The sequence below is a fragment of the Podarcis cretensis genome (genome assembly GCF_951804945.1).
Source record: "Podarcis cretensis genome assembly, chromosome: 14".
Taxonomy (NCBI): Eukaryota; Metazoa; Chordata; class Lepidosauria; order Squamata; family Lacertidae; genus Podarcis; species Podarcis cretensis.
In genome coordinates this window covers 44,558,243-44,583,936 of record NC_137183.1, presented here as the reverse complement: position 1 = coordinate 44,583,936, position 25,694 = coordinate 44,558,243, and the positions used below count along the sequence as shown (strand labels likewise).

At 46.1% G+C, this 25,694-nt stretch overlaps 1 protein-coding gene across 2 annotated transcripts; it reads right to left on the bottom strand.

The window, feature by feature from the left end:
* Positions 1-3,786: 3,786 nt before the first annotated feature.
* On the bottom strand, positions 3,787-23,506 carry TMEM130 (transmembrane protein 130). Of its 2 annotated transcripts, XR_013833149.1 has the most exons (9): positions 23,219-23,506; positions 18,436-18,735; positions 17,086-17,257; positions 15,904-16,076; positions 14,387-14,471; positions 12,221-12,423; positions 10,460-10,572; positions 8,246-8,524; positions 3,787-3,963 (listed from the first exon to the last, which is right to left on the bottom strand). XR_013833149.1 is itself a non-coding variant. In XM_079953907.1 (8 exons), exons 1-8 carry the CDS (start codon positions 23,298-23,300, stop codon positions 8,342-8,344), a joined length of 1,311 nt encoding a protein of 436 aa, XP_079810033.1. In that variant the 5' UTR covers positions 23,301-23,388; the 3' UTR covers positions 7,612-8,341. The 2 variants fall into 2 exon arrangements, 1 of the variants encoding a protein (XP_079810033.1); XM_079953907.1 differs by lacking the exon at positions 3,787-3,963 and having other exon boundaries at positions 7,612-8,524; positions 23,219-23,388.
* Positions 23,507-25,694: the final 2,188 nt, after the last annotated feature.

Genomic DNA, 25,694 nt, shown 5'->3' with positions numbered 1-25,694 from the left:
AGGGAAAACTTGTGAACAATTTCTCCTGTCATTCATATTCTTTTGTGAATGTGCAAATATCTACCATTCTGTTCTCTTAGTCTGCCTTATGCTTGTTCATCTTGCAGCTTTCCCATAGGCTCTGGCTTGGCAGGTCACATTGTTATCTGGCTCCACCCCACAGGCCAACTTTGACTGATTGCTGGGGCGACCCACTGCCTGTCAAACACCCAGTGTCCGGTGGGTAGGTAGTCCCACTCACTTGTCAAATCCCATTGCGCAGCAATGCCCAAGTGCCTGGCAGCCAGCAGCTGAGATTAATGCATGCCCAGAGGTGTGTGCTTAGCTTGCATTGGAAACTGGGCTTTTGGTGTTGCGGCTCTGGCCCTCTGGAACAGGTTGCCAGCTGAAATGACCAGCCTACTGAAGTTTTTGTTAAGAAGGCTTTCCCAGAAATGTGACCCCCGTCATATAGGGAATGTTAATTACACAAACTGTGCCCGCTAGCATATTGGCAGCCAATCCAGCTCTCTCAACAAAGGTGTCACATGGTGTTGATGTGATGTCCCACTCAACAACTGTTGCATTCTGTGACAAGCTGCAGCTTCCCAGTTAAGCCCAAGGGAAGCACTACATATAGCACGTTGCAGTAGTCCAGCCTGTTAGAATTTCTGCTCCATGATTGCAGTCATGGGATTTTTGTCTATCACATGACGGTATATGTTTTGACTCCACAAAGTGATGGAGACAGGATATTTATGTTACTGTGTTCCGTGAAGTAGGACTATTGTCCTTTGTTCTTTTTCTCGTTGCTGTCTGATGCTAGAGAGAGAGGGAGCCATGTTGTAGTGCTCCATGTGTGTTTATATGTAAATAAAGTAGATTAGCCAAAATGCTGAGTTGCTGAGGTCTGTTACGCATCTGCACAGACTCTGTGGATCCCTAAATGTGCCAGTGTTGGTTGGCATCGGTAGCTGTGACGTTTGGGCTGAAGAAAGCTTTTGAGGCTCCCAAACAATTGACCAGGAGGGAGAGAACATGCCAGTCAGGCATGTGTTTCTACCAGTGTCCTACTCAAGTGTAGGCTGAGGTTTCCAACTGGCCCACAACGGCCAAAATAAATTTGTCCAGGACAGCAAAATCCACTGGTGACCCTCTGAGGCAAGAGAGAGGGGCTGAACAGCTGCAATTTACTCAGCCAGTGATGGCACATCTGGGAATTTATATATTTGCTCTGCATGCAAGATGTTTTGTGGAAGGATCAGGCCCATGACAGTCTTTTGTCTATCTGGTTCCCTTTGTGTAGGCCTGAAAAGAAGACTATCCACATTGAGAGACTTCCTGCCAAGGATTGCAAAGATACGGCTTTCCTCTTATTTCATTAAACATTCCTCCTGGCAAGAGTGTTTGTGGGTTTGTTTCAGGGAAAGGCGGAAATTAAATGGGTAGCTGTCATCTGACATCTGACATTTTGTCAACTGTACAAACAAGATCCAAATAGCTCCTTGTTGATTTGTGAGACTGATAACAAAGATGTTGTGGCCAGCTTCCAGCTTCGGGAGGCCTGATGTTGTTGACCTTGAAAGAACAGGAGCTGTTCTGACAGTTTCTTTTTATGCATTGTAAAGAGTTCTTCACAGAGGCTAGATCGACAGAGCTAAGTTTGCAAACTCCTGCAAACACCCCATCGTTCCCATGATGGTGGACCCGGGTTGCACAATGTGCCAATTAATTTAGAGATCAAATGGGGCAACCCCTAAAATATGGTTCTGACACATTCGTGGGACTCTGTAGCTATGCAGTCAACTATGTAAACGGAAAGAGAGAGACAGAGACAGAGACATGAAATCCTCAAAACATATACTTACAAAGACCTGTGATCTTCCAGGATTTACAGAATGTTATGGGAGATTAAAAAGAAACCAGAGCTGTGTGGAGGGGATTGAACTGCCCAAGCCCCTAATGGCCTTCAGAAAGCATCTTAGAAGAAGTTGCGGGCAGGAGAGATTCCTGACCCTTTAATATGCAGGGATATTTTACAAAACTGCAAAGTTTTGTAAAATTTCAGCTCAGTGATTTAATCTTAATGGGACCCCTGACCGTTAGGTCCAGTCGCGGATGACTCTGGGGTTGCGTGCTCATCTTGCTCTATAGGCCAAGGGAGCCGGAGTTTGTCCACAGACAACTTCCGGATCATGTGGCCAGCATGACTAAGCCACTTCTGGTGAACCAGAGCAGCGCACAGAAACGCCGTTTACCTTCCTGCCAGAGTGGTACCTATTTATCTACTTTGATGTGCTTTCGAACTGCTAGGTTGGCAGGAGCTGGGACCGAGCAATGGGAGCTCACCCCGTCGCAGGGATTCGAACCGCCGACCTTCCAATCGGCAAGTCCTAGGCTTAGTGCCACTCGTGTCCCTAATCTTAATGGTAAATACCTGCTAATTGTGATGAAGTATTTCAGCTATTTTTCTTAACAACCATTGTGCACTGCTCTGCTGTTTTTATGCCATGTCCTCGGAATATAGGCTTCCGTCCTAAGACTCGTTTCCTCATAACTTTGCTTAGAGAGTTGCATAATAAAGCACTTATCTTTATACTTGGTGCTTATTATTTTGACTGAATTGCTCTCTTGCCTGTACTCCTGCAACCCTTGGTTCCAAATCAGCAAGTTTCATCTTTTCTTTCTTTCTTTTTTAGCAGTGAATGTTCCTTTTTTCCAGGTCATTGATCTGTAAGGTTAAAAAAAAAAATCAGTTCTCTGGATGACTTTTTTCCTCCTTTATCTTTTCTGGGCACAACCACTGCTCGTTTTGCCTTGCCTCCTCTGTTGCTAGATTGTCCTTTGCTTTCAAAAGGAAGAAAGTCAAGAGTCTTCAACTGCAAATTAATGAATCCACAGATTAATTCATGGAGGGTTTTTTTTTTAATGTCAGAGCAGGAAATAGCTTCTTGGGCCACATTCAGAATGACACTCTTACATTTTCTTTGACGTCCGTAAGGTGGATTTTAGAGGCAATCGTTCCCTCTATATAATAGCTAACTAGGGCAGTTGAGTGCCTCTCAAATTGGCAGCAAAATGAGGTTCTCAGGCCTTGTGAAATGAACAGATATATACAGATCTGAAATAGAAAACTGCCCTATGCAGTGTTGAGCACAGAAAGAGAACCAAACTCATGGTCATCCAATGGAGATGAATGCTGGAAGAGTCAAGATAGATAAAAGATAGTACTTCTGCATTTAGTGTAAATCACATGGTCTACCATGGAGTGATGGTCCATCTCTAGATAGTTATTCAAAAATATGGCCCTCTTCCCCTGATTGCATGGGCTTGTCTGGGAAACGAACCCTACATTCAGAGCCAGAATCTCCAACCTTTTAAGGCCATGGGCACATCTGGATTTTGAAGCAAGTCCCATTGCTTATTGCCACTTCTCACTGGCTTCTCCAAATCAGCCCCCCCCCAAAAAAAAAGAGAGAAAGAAGACACACATAACACACTTTGCTTATCCAAGGAATCCGGGTACAGGTTGGATTCGGTAAGCCGGACCTGGGCTTTGAAAAGAAGCGAAGAAGCAAAAAAGGAAGTGGGGAAGAACGTCATCCTTCTAACTTCCTCTTTAAGCTCTATGGTTTCAGCTCAAGGGAGGAGAAGGTAACAGCCCCATCTACCACATGATGAAGGAGGTCCAAAGGCTTCAGAGGCATCAGGGTAGACCTCAAGGACGTCAAGCCCTAAACCAAGAAGTTAAAAGTGGTATTCCCCCTTCTGGTAACCTCTTTCTGCCAAAAAGTAACTTGCACACAATTTTTTAAGGGCACCAGAACTTGCTTTATTGAGGCAGTGAGTGGTAAAACAGAGGTGGCAGAGCCTATTCTGTTTTCGTTTGTGACGGGTGTCAGAGGGAATCTCTGGTGGGTGCCTTCCTTGCTGGAAATGCACATCCCAGAATGCACTTCAAGGTCTTCTTTTGAAATGTGACATCTTTATGTTAAGTATAAACAACATTTCAACAGCTTGCAGGCTTGACAGCCATATAACATCCTCAACACAGCCCTTGCTTCCTGCTACTGAGGCATCTAATCATAGCCTGCATTTTATTAAGGCTTGATCAGGGCCTGTATTTTAAAATGAGCTTAAAGATTTTCAAATGTTCATGCCAGGCAGAAGACCAGCTGCCTAAGAACCTTGGCAAAATGTTTTTCCTCCTAGACAAGGGGGCCCCCTGATTTATAGCAGAAAACAATTCTCAAAGTCGTAAAAAGGGAATTACAGGCTGACAGCCAAGGTTACACTGACCCTACATATTACAGAAGATAAAAAAAGAGATAAACATAATTAAGAGTGGGTAAATAGTAAAATAAAACCATGTGCCTCCCATTAAACTTGAGCCATATTTTCCTAAGGTTCAAAGGTCAAGAGCAATGGAAAAGCATCTAGCTGGCAGAAAGGAAGAGAGTATTTTGGGAAGTCTTTTTCTAAAGTTGTTCTTTCTTAAACTGAGATCCTTTTAAGATTTCTTTTCCTTTTAAAAGGCTATCTATGTTATGTATTAAATATATTGGCTTAAATGTAATTATGCAAAGGAATTAGAAGCTAAGAAATGTTAAATCCTTATGCTAGATTCTTATTTCATATAGCTGGAAGAGATCACAGGGGCCATCAGCCACCAGCCCAGCCCCCCTTGCCAAGCAGGAAACATCATTAGAGCACATATGGTTGTCAAGCTTTTGTTTAGAGACCTCCAAAGGAAGGAGATCTTTCAATGATGATCCTTGACATCTGTTTAAGATAAAAATTTAAGATTAACCATCTGTTTTGGAGGGCAATAGGGCGAGGTGAGCTGGTAATTAAGGTTCCTTGTTGAGACACATGTAAGGTATATTACTACTTATTTGTCATTTATAGATAGAAGAATATATAGCTTTTTGTTTCCCATAAAAGGGCAGAAGGAAATGGGTGTATCTTTTGTGATTGGTTCTAGCAAACAGCCAATAGGAATTTCAACCAGGCTGATTGGACAGAGGCAGCCACAGGAGGAGCAAGGGGGCTGGATTAAGGAAATATAAGTGCTGGCCAGAATGGCAGGAGGCAGGCCAGAGCTTGGTAACCATATACCACTGTGCCTCATATTTATTTGTCTGACAAATAAATTATTATTTTAATTTCTCTATTGCTGCGTTGAATATTTCATTCCAGCTAAGCGTTAACCACAAGCAGGGTGCTACACTACAAGGAAGTAAGTTACCAGATGGCGGCTTTCTTTCTTTCTTTCTTTCTTTCTTTCTTTCTTTCTTTCTTTCGCAATGGACTTCCTATCCCTATTCTGATTGCAGCAGTACATATGGATGCCTGCCAATATGCCTGAGGAGAGGCACAGTAGACCGGCAGAGGTGGTGGTAGAAGTTACCTCTTCACTGAAGTGCCTTCTCATTTTGTGCCATTATCAAAGCAGTGTCTGGAAGTGTCCTTCTTCTAAAGTGAGATCTACCAATGAAAATGTGGTTGCTAGATGCCTTTTATGAACATAATTAATAGAACTGAGGCAAAAGGCAAGGTAAGAAGCAGAATGTCTGGTTTGTCAGGAAGAGGAAAATGAGGTCACCACTTTGCTAAAGCTACGCAGGTCTGGGTCTGGTCAGTCCCTGGACAGCTGACCATCCGGGAACCATGCCACCTTGGGTTCTATGACAGAAGGAAGGAGGGAAATAGAAGTTTCCTTTAGATACGTAGCATATTGATTGGCAATCCAAAGGCACACATGTAGAAAGGCAGAGGGGGTGGGCAAGGCCCCCCTTTAGGATTTTGGCTGAAAATGATAAAACCAAAACAAAACATGATGGTCAAGTATACCTCATGGGTTGCAGAGGAACACATGCAATAGGGATGGATGGGTCAGTTTTTGTTTCCTTCTGTTTCTCAGTATTCCAGTCATACTTTTAGTTCATATCTGCAGCCATTTGCTTTTTTTTTTTAAAAAAAAATCCTCATGAAAATTCAGCAGCATTTTACGTGCGAATTTACCCTAATAAACACATCCTTGTACGCAACTTTGATTAAGCTGCACGTCTTCTTTTTTGAAAAAAACTCCCTAACAGAATGCATTTCTATATGCTGTTTTCACTGCTGTACACACTTCTTTGTTGCAGAACAGAGCTGCAAGATTTGGAGAAACGCAAATTCCAAAGGGTAGCTGTGTTTTAGCTGGCTTCTCCATTCAAAAAGTGCAAATTAAAATGCAAGCAAAATCACATTTCTCACCCCTCCCAATCCTACAAATAAAATCATTCGAAGTTCTGACTAAAGTGTGACACTTACACAATATGAGTGCCATATATATGTGTGAGATAGATAGAGCATACATTTATTTTCTTTAAAAACAAACAAAAACAAAACCCGCCATTTTAGACTACAATCCTGAAAGCACCTCCTGTGGAGTATGTCTTACTGAGCTCAGTTGAACTTGCTTCTCAGTAAGCCTGCATATTAGCAATGGGTAGGACTGGGCGATAGCCGGTTTTCAACATCGTGATATATTCCCAGCCAAACATCACAATGTATACCGATATATCATGAGGTCTGAAATAAGGATGGAGCTACATAGAGGCATTGGTTGGCTTCATAGTTTTTCCCACATTGTGATTTTTGCATAACACACACACACACATACATATCATGTTTCGCGATAGATTGCCAACCCAAAAGTTATGAAACCAGTTTTGGACACTACAGTGGTACTTTGGTTCTCAAACGCCTTGGTACTCAAACAACTTGGAACCCAAACACTGCAAACCCGGAAGTAAGTGTTTCGGTTTGCGAACCTCTTTCGGAAGCCGAACGTACTCCGTTTTGAGTGTTACACTTCCGATCTGAGTGCCACACTACTGTTTTGAGTGTTATGCTTCCATTTTGAGTGTTACACTGAGGTCTGTCTGTTTTTGCTATTTCTTTTCCGTTTTTGTTTTTGCAGCTCTTTTTTGTTTTGTTTTTGTGACAGTGTGGAACCCAGTTCAGCTACAGATTGATTGATTGTGTGACTGCAGTACATTGTTTATTGCTTTCATTTTATGGATCAATGGTCTCGTTAGAATTTTAGGGTTACCAGACGTCCCTGGTTCCTGGGGACAATCCCCGGATTTGCAAATCTGTCCCCGAACAAATTCCGTCCCTGGAATGTCCCCAGATTTGCAAATCTGTCCCTGGGAAATGTGGCAGCGGCAGCCTCAGCAGCCCAGAGACAGCCTGGTAGCGCAGTTGGCTCTGTCTGGCTTCAGGAGCTGTTCACTGCTGCCGGCCACTGCATGAACTGGGGACGTCCGGCAGTACAGATATCCTGCCCCCTTTGTTTTGACAGATCAGGGGAGGCTCGGGCGGGCAGGCATTGCCCAGTTTTTAAAAAACTCTGCGCATTTATGTTTCACAGGGTGCGAAAGAAAGGCATTGCACCTTTATACGATATGCATGTGTGCTTGGGCCCAGGGTCTTTTGCCTCACCATCCCCACTACTGACTCCCTGTTGCTACTCAGCTTTAAAAAGAAAGAAAGAAAGAAAGAAAGAAAGAAAGAAGGATTCATTGAAAAAAATCTGGTAACCATACGTTAGATAGCAAAATTCATGTTACATTTCTGTTTTAGGGGTTGTTTTTAAAAGTCTGGAACAGATTAATCAATTTTGCATTACTTTCTATGGGAAACCATGCCTTGGTTTTGGAACGCTTTGGTTTTGGAACGGGCTTCTGGAACGGATTAAGTTTGAGAACCAAGGTACCACTGTATATCAAGATATTGCCCAGCCCTAGCAGTGGGGAACCTTTTTCAGCTGCAGGGACACAGTCCCTCGTGGACAGCCCTTCCAGAGTCTGCATGTCTGGGGTAGCTGTGTCCAGCGGCAAAAGTGGGCATGACCAGAGGTGGAGCAGCACAATGGCTCTTACCATCTGGAAACAGGATACATTTCAGGCATGCTTCACACATGCAAGCACATCTCTTCATCTAGGCAAGCAAGAGGCATTGTGGAAGTTCTAGGGCAAAATCCAGCAAGGCAAAAGCACTTAAGGAAGATGCGGAGCAGTCCCAAGGGCGAGACAGAGGACATACCTGCAGGGCCACATTTGGCCCAAAGAGCTGAGGCTCCCCCATCCCTGCTGCATAGGAATGCATTCTCAGTGCAGATCCAAGTCGGCTCTTTTCAGGTGACCTGGTGAAATAATCTGCAACCCAGGGCCCTAGCACAGATGTCAACTTTTCATGCACCAGCAAAAGATACGGATTGTCCATGCAGCACCCCTGCATGGAGACGAGGGGAGGCGGACGGGAGAAGGCCAAGCCAGCAGCAGTATATGACAAACAAAGCTCCTGTTCTTCACATGGTGTACATTTTCACTGGCTCACGCAAAGGGCGCAGGAGGTGGTGATGCTCTTGGATCGTCTCGCAAGACTCCTGAGATGGCCAGAGGCAGCAGGTTTCGCAACACATTTGACGGCAGCTCCACTCGGAGCCAGAAGGTGAGGTGTCGGACATCGGGGAGAAGTCAAAATCGGCAACCTGCGTTTCGACAATGGGGAAGACAAAGCCGGTTCCAAGAATGTCTCAGGTGGCAAACCAACCCTCCCCGTGAAGGCTTAGAGAAGTTTAAGTATACTTGTAAGTTTGCATTTTTGGAAAACAGCCAGATGCATTCAGCAATGCATCTAATTCTGTGAAGAATTATGTAGGGTGGCGGCTACTGTGCTGGATTCGAAACCTGGGAGACCAGGGTTCAAATCCCCACTCGGCCATGAAGCTCACTGGTGACCTTGGTCCAGTCACTGCCTCTCAGCCTGGCCTGACTCACTGTTGGTGGGGAGCGTTAGGATTCTTGCTCCGTGTTTGCAGTCATGAGATTGTTGTCTATCACATGACGGTGTATGTTTTCATTCCACAGAGTGGGAAGTGACGGAGACAGGATGTTTTGTACTACTGTGCTCCGGAATGTAGGACTATTGTCCTTTGTTCTTTCTCTCTTTGCTCTCTGATGAGAAAGAGGAAGGAGCTAAGTCAGAATGCTCCGAGTGTATTATATGTAAGTAAAAGTAGGTGTGATGGCCTGGGAATCCGATTCAGAGGCTGAACCGGAGGAATCCCAGCCTGCACAGGAGTCCCCGCCTCCAGGGCCGGCTGAACTGGGGCAGGGCCTTGATTCTGAAGCGCCTGCACCTGTGCCGGATCCTCAGGAGCAGGCACCAGGTGAATCCACTCTGGCTCCAGAGGTGGTTGAGGACTCAGTGCCTACAGGTGAGTCTCCCCCTGGGTCCAGTAACCCTTCAGCCTCTCCTGAACTGCAGAGGCTCAGGGCAGAGAGGCGAAGGGAACTGGTTTCTCCCAGGAGGAGTGCTCGCCTTAAGGCCAGGAGAGGCGGGTCTCCTGGGGGCCGGGACCGCCCCTGGCCTCAGAGATGATAAAGGCCAGTGAGCCCGGTCCCAGGTTGCGGGAGCAACGTCGTTGAAGAGCTGTTTCAGCCAGCATCCAGTCCTGTTCTCCCAGAGTTCCTGTCCTTCCCCGGCTCCTCGCTGTGGACCCCGCTTCGCCCGTGGAGGACTGTCTGCCGACCCTCGACTCAGGTCCTGGACCTCGCCCCATGGTAACCTCCCCCCTGGACCAGCACAGTAGATTAGTCAAAATGCTGTGCTACTGAGTTCTGTTACACAAACTGCCAATACTTTGCAGGATCGTAAGTGTGCCAATGTCTGTTGGCATTGGTTGCTGTGATGTTCAGGCTGAAGAAAGCTTTTGAAGCTCCCGACCGACCAGGAGGGAGAGAACATGCCAGTCAGGCATGTGTCTCTGCCAGGGTCCTACATGATAGTAGGACGATCCTAACATGGGGAACATCCAGGAACATGGAGTGTCAGGACCACAGGAACTAGCAGCGATCAAGGGTCAGAGTCAGGGGCTGCAGTTATGAGTCTCCAGTTATGGAGTCATACCCGAGAGACCACTGAGCCTGGGACTGATAAACAGGAGCCCATGGGAGCACCCTCTCATGCCTGAGCCAAGACCTTTGAGGGTGTGTTTCCCCAAGCTTGAGAAGCCAAATGCCTCCCAGTGCACATCACCAGTTGGGTGGCGCATAGCCATAGAAGGCTATGGAGTGGAGGAGGAATGACTTGTCTTCAGGCCAGAGACTCTAATGTCATGCACAAGAGGGTGGAGCCTAGAGAAGGTGGTGTGGGACGCAGATGCTTTAAAAGCCTCAGTCTCCTCTCAGCCTTTGGAGCTAGCCTGGGGTCATACACAGTGTGACCTGGCTGCCTGCTCTGTGGGATCTGGCCTCGGACCTGAACATGATTCGAGGAATGGAACAGAGTGGCAGGAATCCTGAACAGCTGTGCTCAACAAGGCAACATTTCATTGCAGGCCCCACTTGTGATGCAAGTAAGATTAAATTCGGCTTGGGTTCCTCGGCCCCCAATGTGAGCATAGCAGCCTTTACGGAAGTACCTCCACAAGATCCTTTTGCTGTGTGCTGCTCCGGAACGTCACGTAGGCAGCTAATCCCAGCATGGCTGATAAAAGGGTGATGCAAGGCAGCGCTAAGAAAGCTGGGTGGATGCCTGGAGAAGAGGAGAAGGAGAGTGCTTAGATTGGAAATCTCAACGCCTTTGTACGAATCTAAGGTGTGTGACCACATTTGGGCTTTTATGTCCAGCTCCTGTTGCCACAACTCAATAAGGAGCAGCGTGGAATTTTTTTTCCAAGCCTGAGGGCTGCATTGCCTTCTGGGAACCTTCTGAGGGCCACGTGCCAGTGTGGGGGGGGGGCGGGGCCAGATGCCAGAGTGGGTGGAGCAACCTATGCACATTTTACTTTGGTACAGCAGGGCGAGTTTCCACACACATTCACACACCCTTCTCTAGCTGCCGTCCAGAGAAGCGTAATCAGAATTCGGTGAGGAATTCCAGGTAGACCAAATTCTCAGGGTATGCAGCAGGGCTTGTGGGAAGAGTTCTGAGGGCTCAGGTAGAGAGGCATGGAGGTCACATTGGCCCCTGGGGCTGAGGGTTCCTTGCACTCATGTTGTAGATCTGGAAAAGGTGTAGGAAAGGGGAACCAAAATGGTTGGGCAGTTAAGAGCAACTCCCTCCCTAGGGAAGCTTATGGAATTACAGTGAAACCTCGGGTTGTGGACATAATCCATGATGGAGGCACTTCCGCAACCCGCAGCATTCACACCCTGAAGCTCCATGCCTGCGCAGGCATGATTTAGTGCTTCTGCGTATGCGCGAGAGGCGAAACCCGGAAGTAGCCTATAAGAAAACTTGAGGAAGGGAAGGACGGAAGTCAATGGCTCTATGGATCATAAAGTAGGATATATGTACCCGTAATATGTAATAAGATTTGATGTTTTTGTTGGTTGGTGTTGGTATTCTTAAATCTCAATAAAAAACATTTTTTGGGGGGGAAAAGAAACCTGGGAGTAGCCTTTTCCGGTACTTCTGGGTTTCCCGTGGTCCGCAACCCACAAACATGTAACCTGAAGTGGCCATAACATGAGGTATGACTGTGGTGGCTTTGCACTTGAGGGGAAAAAAAGGGGAAAGTGTGTGTGCGAGAGAGAGAGGCGGGGAGGGAGGGAGGAAGAGATAGAGAGGTGTGTGTAGGATTATGCAAGGGGTGGAAGAAGTGGATAAACTTAAGCCCCTTTTCTCATAATATTGGAACCCAATGGGGTCACCCAATTACGCTGATCACTCCTGTGCAGGAGGAGAAAAAGGTGAAGGAATGTAAAGGGCCCAGTCAAAATGGAGCAAGGAGCACTGGTGCACACACCAAAACTTATACAGCACAAAATACTATTTATAATCTATTGGACTCCCTATCTAATGTAGCTCTTTGTTGGAGATGTGTAATATGGACAATGCTTCCTTGAAACACATGCTTTTACTGTGTCCCACACTAAGTCTGGGGAGAAAGTGCTGTTCAACAGAAGCAAGACACTACAGGAAAATTTAAGATTTTCAGAAGTGAATAGGCTCTTGAACTATATACCCATTGTATGGAAATTGACAACAATTGACAGCGAAAATGGGTTCTAGGCACCCTAATGGTGGCCAAGAGACTTTTCATAAATGAAATTCTCCTAGTGTGTGTGTGTGTGTGTGTGTGTGTGTGTGTATACACACACACACACACACACACACACACATATATATATATATGTGTGCTTTCCAACTGTGGAGTAGCTTTTCTCCTAACTCTCACCTGACGGCCTCACTTGAATCTCCTGGTACGACTGCAACATGTTGACCCCATTCTCCACTCGCACGCTAAGGCAGTACTGCCCAGCATCCCTGAAGACGTGGCTCAGATTGTAGTGCGTAGCGTTCATCGCCACCAGGTGGCAGTGGTCCCTGTCGAGCGGAACGCATTCAGTCTTGATTAACCAGCACAAGTGGAGAGGCAGGCTGGGAAGAAAGAAGGACAAAAGCTCTATTCTGCTTTAGGTGGCTGGTGCTGCAATTTTCTGAGTGCCAACTCAGAATCAAGCTGAAATGGGACTTTATCCCAGGTAGGGATAAAGGATAAATTTGATTCCTCTCCCATTTCAAGACAAGCCTACCAAACCGGGAGTTTCCAAAACAATGCGTGAACTGAAACACTGGGATCTTTTGACATGTGCTGACAAGATTTTCCAATGCAGCTCTCCAGCCAAGTAAAATGTGTACAAAAATGTACACACTAGGGTGGAGTATGCATTTAAATGTGTACATTATTGGAAAATGTGCATATTATTATTATTATTATTATTATTATTATTATTTCTTATTAATTGAATTTATATACTGCCCTATACCCGGAGGTCTCAGGCTAGTTCACAGAAAAGATCACAATATATAAAATCAAAATAAAAACAATGACCTAAATAACACCCCTCTCCCAAATAGCCACATTTTAAAAGAGTATAGGATGTCAATCAGGTCAACCAAAGGCCTGGTTAAAAAGGAACATTTTTGCCTGGTACCTAAAGGTGTACAATGAAGACGCCAGGTGAACTTCCCTGGGGAGAGCATTCCACAGATGGGGAGCCACTACAGAGAAGGCCCCGTTCTCGTGTTGCCACCCTCCGGACCTCTCAAGGAGGGGGCACGCGAAGGTGGGCATCAGAAGATGATCTCACCTGGTTGGCCACTGTGAGAACAGGATCCTGGACCAGATGGGCCATTGGCTTGATCCAGCAGAGCTCTTGTTATGTTCCCCTACGCACACATTCTACTACGTATTTTCTTGCCACTGCCAAAGCAGAAGCGTGACAACCTGGCTGGCAGTGCAAATGGATAAGAGAGCCAAAAACAGCCGCCGCTCCAGATTCATTAGCTCAGCGACTGTTTTGAGAGATGATGTGGCAGATATTGGCCGGCAATGTGACTGTTGTGTCTTGAAGAAGAGTTAACAACAGACCTTTGTCCTGCTGCGTTTCGGGACAGATTCCTGTTCTTTGGACCTCCGTACGGACAGCAAACACCAGCTACTTCATCCTTCAGAGGTTAGCTGCTTGCTTCTCCCTGCTGCCCGGGGCTTAGTCTACCCAGTGAAATCAATGCACTTGGCCGTGTTTACTTCTGATCTAATAATCCCTTGATTTCATAGAGCTGAAAGGGAACCCCAAGGGCCATCCATTCCAAGCCCTTGCGATGCAAGAATCTCAGCTAAAGAATCCATGACAAGTGGCCATGCAACCTCTGCTTAATAGCCTCCAAGGAAGGAGAGCCTACCACCTCTCGAGGGAGACTGTTCCACTCTCGGACAGCTCTCTCAGAAAGTTCATCCTGGTGTTTAGTCAGAACCCCCATTGTTCTACCCAGACACTGAGGGCCTTCTGGCGGTTCCCTCACTGCGAGAAGCCAAGTTACAGGGAACCAGGCAGAGGGCCTTCTCGGTAGTGGCACCTGCCCTGTGGAACGCCCTCCCACCAGATGTCAACGAGAACAACTACCAGACTTTTAGAAGACATCTGAAGGCAGCCCTGTTTAGGGAAGCTTTTAATGTTTGATGCATTACTGTATTTTTATATTTTGTTGGAAGCTGCCCAGAGTGGCTGGGCAAGCCCAGCCAGATAGGCGGGGTATAAATAACCAATTATTATTATAGTCAGAAACTCCCTTCTTGTAACTTGAATACTCGGGCCCAGGCACCAAATCCAGCCTCCCAAGACTTTCTATCTGGTGCTTGGGATGCTCCTCAAACCACACACTCGCCAGAGAATTCCTTAAGAGACAACTGATACACATTTCAGCTCCTGTTTCCTATGCCTTCAGGAGGTGCCTGTTGTCCTAGGAAACCCCAGAGGAGAGTGCAAATAGCAGATCAGAAGGGAAAGTAGAATGATTGATATAGGTGTTTTTGTTTTGTTTTTTGCTGGCTGCTTACCTGCCTTGGATATGCAGCGATAAATTTAAGTTTTCCATCACATGAGCCTCTGTGGATCCGACAATGTTAATACCCCTGACAGCATCTGAGGTAGAGAGGTTAAGAACCGTAAGTTTGTGCTTTGAAGGAAGAGCATTCGTTGCTGGTGTTAATGTAATTAGTATTCTGGGCAAATTGAGAGGGATAACATTGGAAGCACAACAGCGGGGATCATTCGGCTGGCAATTCTGTTGCCAACAGAATTTGGTTTAAGCTGTGCACAGCCACCTATGCACAACCCGTATATCTGCAAACAAATGCAAATACTCCAAAATGTGCCACAGACCTCCTTACAAAGGGAACCCTACCTCCCTGCTCAGCAAAGTGAGCACAGTTATGCATGTGCAAAGTGCTTTTCTCACATCTCAACCAGATCCTCAAAGCTGAGATGAGGGGAAGAATGCCCAGGCTAAAGAATGTTTTTTTTCCTTCCCGGTGGGCCTGACACGCTTTATTTTAGCTATGGGCAGAGATAACTGGAATCCAGCAAGCGAGAACATCTGAGGCCAGTTTGGGAAGGACAACACACAAACATTGTGTCTTTCGATCTCTGCCAAGCTAGACTGGTGACTGGGAGCAGCTGCCGAGACCATATAACACTGGTCCTGAAAGACCTACATTGGCTCCCAGTACATTTCCGAGCACAATTCAAAGTGTTGGTGCTGACCTTTAAAGCCCTAAACGGCCTTGGCCCAGTGTATCTGAAGGAGCATCTCCACCCACATCGTTCAGCCTGGACACTGAGGTCCAGCTCCGAGGGCCTTCTTGCAGTTCCCTCCTTGTGAGAAGTGAGGTTCCAGGGAACCAGGCAGAGGGCCTTCTCGGTAGTGGCGCCCGCCCTGTGGAACGGCCTCCCACCAGATGTCAAGGAAATAAACAATCTGACTTTTAGAAGATATCTGAAGGCAGCCCTGTTTAGGGAAGTTTTAAATGTTTGATCTTCTATCGTGTTTTTATTGTTCTGTTGGGAGCTGCCCAGAGAGGCTGGCGAAACCCAGCCAGATTTGGGGGGGGGGGCGTATAAATAAAAAAATATGATGATGATGATGATTTCTGAACCGACCCGGCATTACACTGAATGCTGTGGACTGTTCCTGTTCCATAGCCTACTCAAGAGTCTGTAGCTGTCCTGCCAATTTCAGGCTGCCCTCGGCCAGCTCCTCTTGTCTGACCTCTTATAACAGTGGTCCGACTTCCTCCTCTGCCTCAGTGTCGCCCTTGTAGAACTCTGCAGGGAGGAGGGGGATGGGGACAAAAATAGAATTTGTTGGCTCTGGCTCTGCTCACTGTTGGTTTCCCTGCCTTTTGTGCTGCCAATCCCAAGAGGCGTCAGTGATCACTGATCTGTAGGAAAGGAGACCAAACTGACTTGGGTGGTGTTTGTGTGTGGATCAGATTTCCTGAACTTGTGTTCCTCACAGACCAAAAGGGATGCTGAGCATAGCACTAGGCTGTGCCTAGCTTTTCCCTGCCATTACCCATCAATTCCAACGCAGCAGAAAAATGCCCTGTTTTCTGGACCATCTTCCTTCGTTGCTCCATCCTGGTCCCATCTTGTCTCCACTCTGCTGTCACCTCCAGGTGCACAGTGCAAACCCCAACAGTAGGGTAATTGTAGTAGACGGTGGGGTGTTCTGTTGTCATCTCGGTTCTACAGGTGATGGGGAAACAGTGGAAATCAATTTTTTGTCACACAGTGTTTGTGTGGGCATATTATTTGATGGTTTCATTCACGAATTGCTTCCTATGCATCTTTAACATCTGAGTTACAGAAACTATATGCCATCTGGACTGTTGCATGGATTCAGTGGTGGACTGGATCAGGGCCAATAAACTGTATTTGAACCCTAAGGATAAGAGATGAGCCTTCTGGATCAGGCCAATGACTTATCCAGCATCCTTTTCTCCCAGTGGCCAGCCTGTGAGAAACCCTCAAGCAGGATCTGACCATACAAGGACCCTCCCATCCTCTGGCCTCCAGCAGCTGGCCTTCAGAAGCATTAGGGTCCCTAGCTGTGGAGGCTGAGCATAGCCAGCATGGCTAGTGGTCAGAGGCACTGTGGTTGAGTGGCTCTTATGTCAAAGAAATTGGCCAGCCGTCTATTCTAGACATGTTCCAACCCCTCTGAAATGAAGATCTAGGGCTAGGGCTGGGAGATATATCATCCAAAACTGTTTTGAAGTCCATATTGTGCTATCGGTTTCATAATTTTTGACCTGGCAATATATTGCAAATCATGATATGTGTGTGTGTGTGCTATGCAAAAATCACGATATGGGAAAAACCTTGAAGCCAGACAAAGCCTCTTCATAGCTATATTCTTATTTCAGATATCGTGATATATCAGTATAGCACAATGTTTAGCTGGTGATATATTGAAATGTTGAAAACCAGATATCAATTACGACTGTTCTTGGCTAGGGATAGTCTAGTCACAGTGATTCATGCCTGGTAACCTCAATTCTCAGTAACTGCAATGCAATCCTCTATGTGTGGTTATCATTCAGCGTGATCTCAGAGGCCCACCTGTTGAGAAATGATGTTTGTGGTGGTGGGGGGGGGTCTGTTGGTAAGGATATATTAGTACAGGCATATAAATAATGGTCTCTGCTAAAATCTGTATAAATAAAGGGGGGGGAGAGAAAAAATAGGGACATACCCATCTCCAAAATCCCATTTGTAAGTGAATGAAGCTGACTCGAAATAATTACTTGGGTCATGAAGTAAGAATGATACCCGGGTCTGGGCGCCTGTTGGAGATCGGGAGTCAAGTTCGTCAAATACCTCATGGTCCTCTGTTTGGGTAATGGACAGATTCCCTACTATAAACTCTGTCGGGGGAAAAAATACAAAGAATATTATTTAGTCATCTGAAGCTCTCTCAAAGACCTTCCCATCTAATGAGAAAATCTCTCGTTTACTCTTTTTGAGGATAGGCAAATACTGGGATTTCCCCAGCTTTGATCAAGTTTAATTGGTACATGGTATCAACTAAAACTTTAAGTTGGTCATCAGGGGGAAGTACATTTTAATGGAGGGGAAAAAAAAGAGTATTGGCTGAGACTAAAAAGTTGGCAGAATGGAAGCCAACCACAATAAGTAGCTGCACAGACCCGTTCTATCTCTCTGTCCACCCTTCCTCTTAGACAGGAAGGAATATAAGAGGACTTCCTGTTCCAGCTGAGTGTTGCTTATGCAACAGCGTCATCCTTAGCTTGGCTGTGTCTCCCAAACTTTGCTATACAGTACTTTAGTCCTGACTTATGGCTTGCTGCTTCTTTGTTCACCCTGTGTGGTACTTGTGTGGTCCTTACCACTGGTTGGTCCCATGATCCCTGGCTCACCCCAGCCAAGGCCTTGCAATGGCAGAGGGCCCTCGTCAATTATGTGGGTGAGCAACAGAGATGAGCTTTGGAGTTGTATTGAGAAAGTATTTTTTGTGAAAAGGCAATGGTCACAGGGGAAGGCTGTCCCAGAGTCAGGAAGGACTGGGAGGTGTTTGAGAAGTGATGAGCCTAGGAGAACCAGCACTGCAAAGTTCTTGGACGTAGTGGGAGTTCAACATGGCCAGTGGCTTCCCAGATCCAGCCACTGCCATCAAGGAAACCCTAGTCAGGTGAGTCATGGACAGGTAGACAAGGTCACAGGCAAGGGTGGAGAGTCCACCACAGATGGCATCTTCAGAAGCACTGTACAGTGGTGCCTCGCAAGACGAAAAGAATCCTTTCCGCGATTCTCTTCGCCTAGCGGTTTTTTCGTCTTGCGAAGCTGATCAGCTGATAAGCGGCTTAGCGGCTTAGAAAAAGGGGGGGGGAGTCGGAAAAACTTGCAAGACATTTCGTCTTGCAAAGCAAGCCCATAGGGAAATTCGTTTTGCGAACCGCCTCCAAAACGGAAAACCCTTTTGTCTAGCGGGTTTTCCGTCTTGCAAGGCGTTCGTCTTGCGGGGCACCACTGTACAAGACCCCCTTCTCTTACAGGAAAACATAATAAAATATGCACATTTTACCTGACACCTCTAACACCGTTAGGTTTCTTGCAATGGTCTGACAGAGCCAGCAGTCTGTGTGCGTCACCTGAACGGAAACAGGAAAGACTCCAGGAAATGGGCTGGTCACTATAATTGTGGAGTCCGTGCCATGCTCGGAGCTCTCTACCAAAGTCAAAGGGGCATAAACCCAGCTGAAATGGTACTTCCGGTCACTAACGGGTGAGTTGCCTCCATCCTTCATACGCAACGTGGAATGAATCGTAGCCTGTGCTTCTGTCGTGATGGGGCCGTCACTGGTAATGTCCAAGTCATACAGGACTGAAGAAATAAAATCAATGTATACCATTTCAGAAATTCACAGTGCAATCCTAACCATATTGACTTAGAAGTAAATTTAAGCCCTGTTGAATTCAGTGGGATCCCAGGTAAGACTGCAGCCTCAGCTATGGCAATAACAAAGCGAGGACCACTATGTTTTCATTTCCTAGGCACACCATAGAGGAGCTCATAGTTGCTGTTTGTGGTCCCCTGTGGCTCAGATGCACAGCTCATATCTACTAGGAGCTGTGTACTCAGCATTGCAGGCCCAGTTTTGCAAAACTTCCGCCCTGCAGAGAACAAATAAGACCCCTCCCTGTTGAACTCCCAGGGCTTGGGGAAGACTTCATGATTATTATTATTTCAGCAGGAATTTCAAGTTTTTCTTTCTCCTAGTTTTACTCTTACTTTTAAGCGAATTTTATGATGCATGCTTTATCCCTACTGAATACTGCTTATGCAATATGGCATTAAGCTGTGCATATACTGCGGTCATACCTTGGTTCTCGAACGCCTTGGTACTTGGACGTTTTGGCTCCCGAACGCCAAAAACCAGGAAGTAAGCGTTCCGGTTTTCAAACGTTTTTCGGAAGCTGAACATCCAACACGGCTTCCGCTGAAGTGCAGGAAGCTCCTGCAGCTAATCAGAAGCTGCGCCTTGGTTTTTGAATGGTTTCGGGAGTCGAACGGACTCCAGGAATGGATTAAGTCCGAGAACCAAGGTTCCACTGTATTTAAATAAATGAATGGTAGATTTTTCTTCTGATCCCAAAATATTTTCTGGGCAGGTGACAACTTGAGAATGAGCAACACTGGTTAGACATTAGTCGGATGGATTCATCTTGCTTTAAAACTGCAAATGATAAATGCGACTTATACTTCGAGTCTGGTGTTAATTTTGTGTTGATACTGATCTGGACATCTGGAGCGCTTTTATTAACTTAGATGTTAACCTTAAGACATATGTGCTGATGACTATTTTATCTGTAATGTGAATGAATGGTGGGGTTTTTTTTTTGGTTGCTATGGATATTATTTCTATATTATTTCTGTTTTTTATTGCCTTTAATTCTCTCCCCCCCCCTCTGCCTTCCTTTTCTTTGTTAAATGTTAATAATAAAAAATGATAAATGTGATCCTTGAGCTTACAAGACCTTCCACAAAATGTTCTTCTGGAGACCAGCAGGCCAGTTCTTTGACTCAGCAGCAGTGGCGTAACGTGGGGGGTGCAGGGGGGGCCGGCCGCACCGGGCGCAACATCTGGGGGGGGGCGCTCGCCGCCTCCGGAGTCGCCGAAGAGCCTCGGGCGCAGGCTGTAGCAGAGCCCTATGTCTCGCGGAACCGACGAGCTGTGCGCGCATCCGGGCTGAAGGCGTCCGGCAGGCAGCGGCTCTCAGAGCTCGCCGCGGTCCCCGCGCGTCAGGGCCGCGGAGGGCGCGCCAGGCAGCCCCTCCTCACAGCCCCGCCGCCGCTGCTGCTGCTGCAGCTGCAGCTGCTGGGCTGTGTTGCATTTTCCTCGCCTCTCTGTCCTCCTCCTCCGGGCAAGCGGCATCGTTTGGGCGGCAGCGCCAGCGGCAACTCGCCTCAGATCACCTGACACGGACCCGCCGCCACCGCCGTGACTACCTTACCGTAAATACCCCAGCCCAGGCAGCAGCGAGAAGAAGCTGGCAGCGGCGGCAGGTTAGGGGTTAGGGGCGCAAGTTACTTGCCTTGCCCCGGGTGCTGACAACCCACGCTACGCTGCTGCTCAGCAGAGTTTTCTCTCTCACCTAAGGAGAAATACACTGTACCACATTGCCTGGATTCCTAATGTTCCTTTACCCTGCCATAACTGATGACAAATGTTAACACACCAGTGTGATGAACAAATCCAGGAGTGTGATAAATCGCAAGCTATTTAAAGCCAGCTCTTCGAGAAACTGTACTTTCTCCTGCCACTTGATTCCAAACCTTGGAGGGTAAAAAATGGGCAGGGAACGTAACATATTGGTATATGGTATATGGATGATTTTTGTTGATTTTATTATTACCGTATTTTTCTGTGTATAACACACCCCTGTATATAAGACACCCACTTTTGGGGGGGGGGACTCCAAATTAAGAAAATGGGGGGGATACACTATCCATGTATAAGACGCCCCCAATTTTTAACATAACTTAAAAAAATAATAATCCTAGTCTTATACACGGGAAAGTACGGTATATTTTTTATACTGCCTTGACATAGTTTGAAGATGCGAATTATAATATCTACATGGTGCCTAGGGAACAACTTGCACCTTAATATCAGCAAAACAAAGGAGATGATGTTGGACTTTCGGAGGAAGAGAGGAGAACTAGCCCCACTGTACATCAGGGAGGGCTGTGTGGAGAGAGTCTCTTCCTTTAAATTCCTAGGAGTTTATCTCAGTGAAGACCTTACTTGGAAAATCAATACAACCCAGGTGGATAAGAAAGCCCAACAGAGACTCCTTCTCCTCAGAGTATTGTGGAAGAACGATTTCAATCAACATCTGATGATCTCCTTCTACCGGTCCACAATAGAAAGTGTCCTTTCATACTGCATCACGGTGTGGTATGCTGTTTTGACATCAACTGATAGGAAGTGCCTACAGAGGGTGGTGAATACAGCAATATATATATATTGCTCTGTCCCGTGAATCCGCTGGATGAAATAGCGGAAGAACTTTGCCTCAGGAGAGTGAGGAAAATTCTCAGGGATGATTCACACCCTTGTTGGCACTTTCTTGATCTCCTACCCTCGGGCAGAAGATATAGAAGCATGATTAGTCTCACCAACAGGGTAAAGAACAGCTTCTATCCATGGGCTGTTAGGCTGCTGCATGAAAAGATAACAACAGAGAAATTGACTTTCGGGTTTGGTGCGTGTGCGTCAGTAAACGAGGGGAATTAAGACTAAGAGAGCTGAGTGGGGGGGGGGTGCTCGTGTAATCTCATTGTATACGAGTTGTACAAGTGTCAATAAGGTATTTCAATTTCAATAAACACATGAATAAATAAAATGAATATTGGACCACTATTTCCCCTGTCCTCTGTGCATCGGGGGCGGGGCACACATTTTCCAGTCTGAGGGCCACATTCCCCCATACATAACCATGTGGGGGCCACACGTCAATGGTGGACGGGGCCTCTTGCCAACATGGGCAGAGCAAATTGATGTGATAGTCACCTTCGTACAATAGATTACATACCAGCCATGCAAAAGCCAGAGGTGTTCTCTCTCTCTCTCTCTCTCTCTCTCTCTCTCTCTCTCACACACACACACACACACACACAACCTCTCTTTGGCTTCCTTCCAGGCAAGAGAGAGCCACCACAATTCACGGACACAGTCCAGCCAGGTGAAAACATTCAAGGGTGTGGGGCCTGTCGGAGTGGGTGTAGCCCATGAAGAATTCCAAGGGCCGCAGAGAGAGGCTTCAAGGGCCGTATTTGACCCCAGAGCTTTATCAGAGCAATATCCTGCTGGCCTTAATAGTGATGACTTTGGAAAAGAAACGCAACATCTGCCCTCTGTACGTAAAGCAAATTTTGCAACTGTAGAGTTAAAGCCATTAGATCTGTTCAGCGTGTTAACAGAGTACGGATTTGGTGACCGGGCTGTTTCCAAATGTTTGCCTTAGCTTAAGAATACTATTAACAATTCCAGCAGCAGCAGCAGCTTTTGGAAAGAGGTCATTTAACAAAAAGCAAGCTAATAAAGAGTTACAATCAGGAACATCTTGTGGATTTGGCCGGGCTACTGAACCAAACAAACATTGCCAGGACAATCAATTTTCACGTGGTGACTGGAAATTTTTTCCACAAAAGGCCAGAAAAGCATTTTTTAAAAAGTAAATAGTAAGTTTATCTACCTTTCTAAAACTAATACTAATGTCTTCTCATGGCCTGATCTGCATTGAAATATAAAATAACGTTCCAATGTGAATACTTTCTCCTCATCTGTATTGCACGTAAACAAAGATGTTCAAATCAAACGTTCAAAATTCCTCTCAGAGGCCCTGTCCCTAGGATTAAAGTTTCTGATGTAGAACTGTTGTTTTTCGCTCTTTACCCCAATGGGGAAATGTCCTTGGTGAGAGAAACTCCTGCCACGCCTTCTTCCATCTTGCACAGAAGCAGACCATAGAGCCATCAACCCCAGAGCTGCGAAAAGCCAGCTGTTCCTCCAGACAGTCACTGTTCACCAACTCGGGTGCTATTTATCATCTTTTAACCCCACCGGACCCTGAGATGTAAGGCAATTCTTGCCTGCCCTTCTTCTAGAGGTCTGGAATATAATTGAAATGAACGGTGCAATGTGGAACGCTAGATTTAAATGCAGCCAACACACCTTGATAATTATAGCCATGCTCTTGTGCTGGGATGCTGGCAGAATAAAATCTCCAGTGCATGTTTGCATCTCAGGGTTGACAAATCCCACTGCTTCCCTTAGACATAGAGAGCTGACCAGTCTTACCTGATGCTGATCTGACATGGCAAAGGAGCAGCACACTGCAAACTACCTTGGCGAGGCTCAGAGAGGCAAGTGTCTGGGCCATTTAGAAAACAGCTTCCAAAGGAAATGTCATCGGCTTGGCTCCGGCAATTGCTTAGCTCCGGCAATCAGGCTTCATCTTCAATTGTGCTACCTTGCCTTAAGGAGGAGACGGCCAAGTATCAATGGCAAGTGCTGCCCCCTAAGGGCAAGCTGGTTGTACTGCACCTTGCACATTGTTCCTGCGCTGCAGATGCGGGTCACATCCTATCCCTGCAGAAATGTTATTCCTAGGTTTGTTTGTTTTTGTTTTAGATTAAAAGCAAAACAAATATATTATACAGAAACGGCAACCCCAAGAATATTGTGGCTGGGGAAAACTGCTGTTCTTTCTTTCTTTCTTTTAAATAAATTATGTTTATTGAGTTTTAGAGGGATGCGGGTGGTGCTGTGGGTTAAACCACAGAGCCTGGGACTTGCCAATCAGAAGGTCGGCAGTTTGAATCCCTGCAACAGGGTGAGGTCCCGTTGCTCTGTCCCTGCTCCTGCCAACCTAGCAGTTCGAAAGCATGTCAAAGTGCAAGTAGATAAATAGGTACCGCTCCGGCGGGAAGGTAAACGGCGTTTCCATGTGCTGCTCTGGTTCACCAGAAGCGACTTAGTCATGCTGGCCACATGACCTGGAAGCTCCCTCGGCCAATAAAGCGGGATGAGCGCCGCAACCCCAGAGTCAGTCACGACTGGACCTAAAGTAAAGGACCTTTACCTTTACTTTATTGAGTTTTAGAGAACATACAGGAAGCACAGAATATAGGCAAAATCTGAAATCAACAGATTCACCTGTCCCTAAAATTAGGGGTAGGAAGGAGGAGGAATGAAAAACTGGATGGCAAAGGTGATGGAATGGAAGAGGGCAGGGCTGACTGAGTAGAACATTGAACTGCTCTGCTACACTGCAACATTTTGTTGCAGGTCACGTCTTTATTTCCAGTATGATGCAGAATGCAGGTTGCTAGCACTCCATCCTTAGGAAATGAACTAAATACCAAACATTCAAAAATAAAAAATTCACATTCCTATACATATTCCTTTTCTAATTGATTTTGGTTTTTAAATTGTAGTATCCTTCTGTATTTTTTTCATTTATTCTGCCACACAAGGACCTTATTTGATACAATTATGAATGATGACTAAATATGAAAGTTAAATAATATTCTAATGCTTTAGGACAGATGTTTTGGATTACCCATCAGCCCCAGCCAGTCAGATTTGCAGTCCTGCTCTGGGCTGCTGAAAGTATCACATGCAGTAGCTTTACAGTCATCCACACAACAACCCTGTAAGGCTTGTCAATATTAATATCTCCACATCACAGGTGTTAGATTGAGGGTGACTGAGCATGGCGTGCCTAAAACGATCTGATTCAAGGAAAGCAGTGAAATTAAAATATATTGTACTGTAGAATTATAATCTCTACTCTTCCTTTCTCCATGTATCGCTAGTGTCATATACACATCTACTTAGAAGTATGGCATATTGAATTCAATGGAGCTTACTGCTCAGTACGAGATGTTAGGATCGCAGCCTTACTTTTCTTGAAAATTAAGGAACTAATAACATTATTGCTTGTGGCAGCTGGACAACTGGAAAAATTGAGGGTACTTACAACTTTCCATACGGAGACAAAATGTATGGACAGTGGCGGCAATAATGGAGAAATTTAGAAAATATATGAAAGCTCCAAATGGAACTCAAGACTCCCAACAATTGTATGGAATTATGGCTTCCTTTCATTACTTTCCTGTCTGACAATCTATAAAACTGGCATCTTTCATCTACGCATGGACCATAGTTGTTTAATGTACTTCGTTAAATTCACGGGTGAGAGGTGGGGGGTAGTTTTGTTGTTGTTGTTAAGTTTATTGATGTATAGGTATGATTTTGATGCTTAACATTGAGGAAAAAAAGGAAGATAAGGTCTACACAACCACTTTGCACACCCTTATTACAGAGCACGCCCTACCGAACATAGAAGCACTTCCCAGTAAAGATCTATACAGTATAGGATTGCCCTGCGCGCCCCACTGTTTGCATAGGATTGCCCTGCGCGCCGAGGGAAGCGAAGAGGGGGGAAAAGACAGCAGCGCGCTGATTGGTGGAAGAAGAGGGACGGACATAAATATACGAAAAGTTGTGAGTGACCTTGCAACCTAAACTTCCGGTGAACAATTGGAGGCTCCGAATCTCTATGGCGTGAAGCGGCGCCGCTCTGGCTCTCAGCCGCTCATTGATGAACCCCGCCCCTTTTTCTGACATTCCTTTTGCCCTGAGAGAACGGAAAGCCAGTTTTCGACGGGAGGCCGGATGTGGTAGGAGCGCTTCGCTCTGAATTCGTATCTCTATATCGAGGAGAGCGCACCGGAAGTGGCGTTTGGTGTGCTTCCGCTTTGGGGTGGGT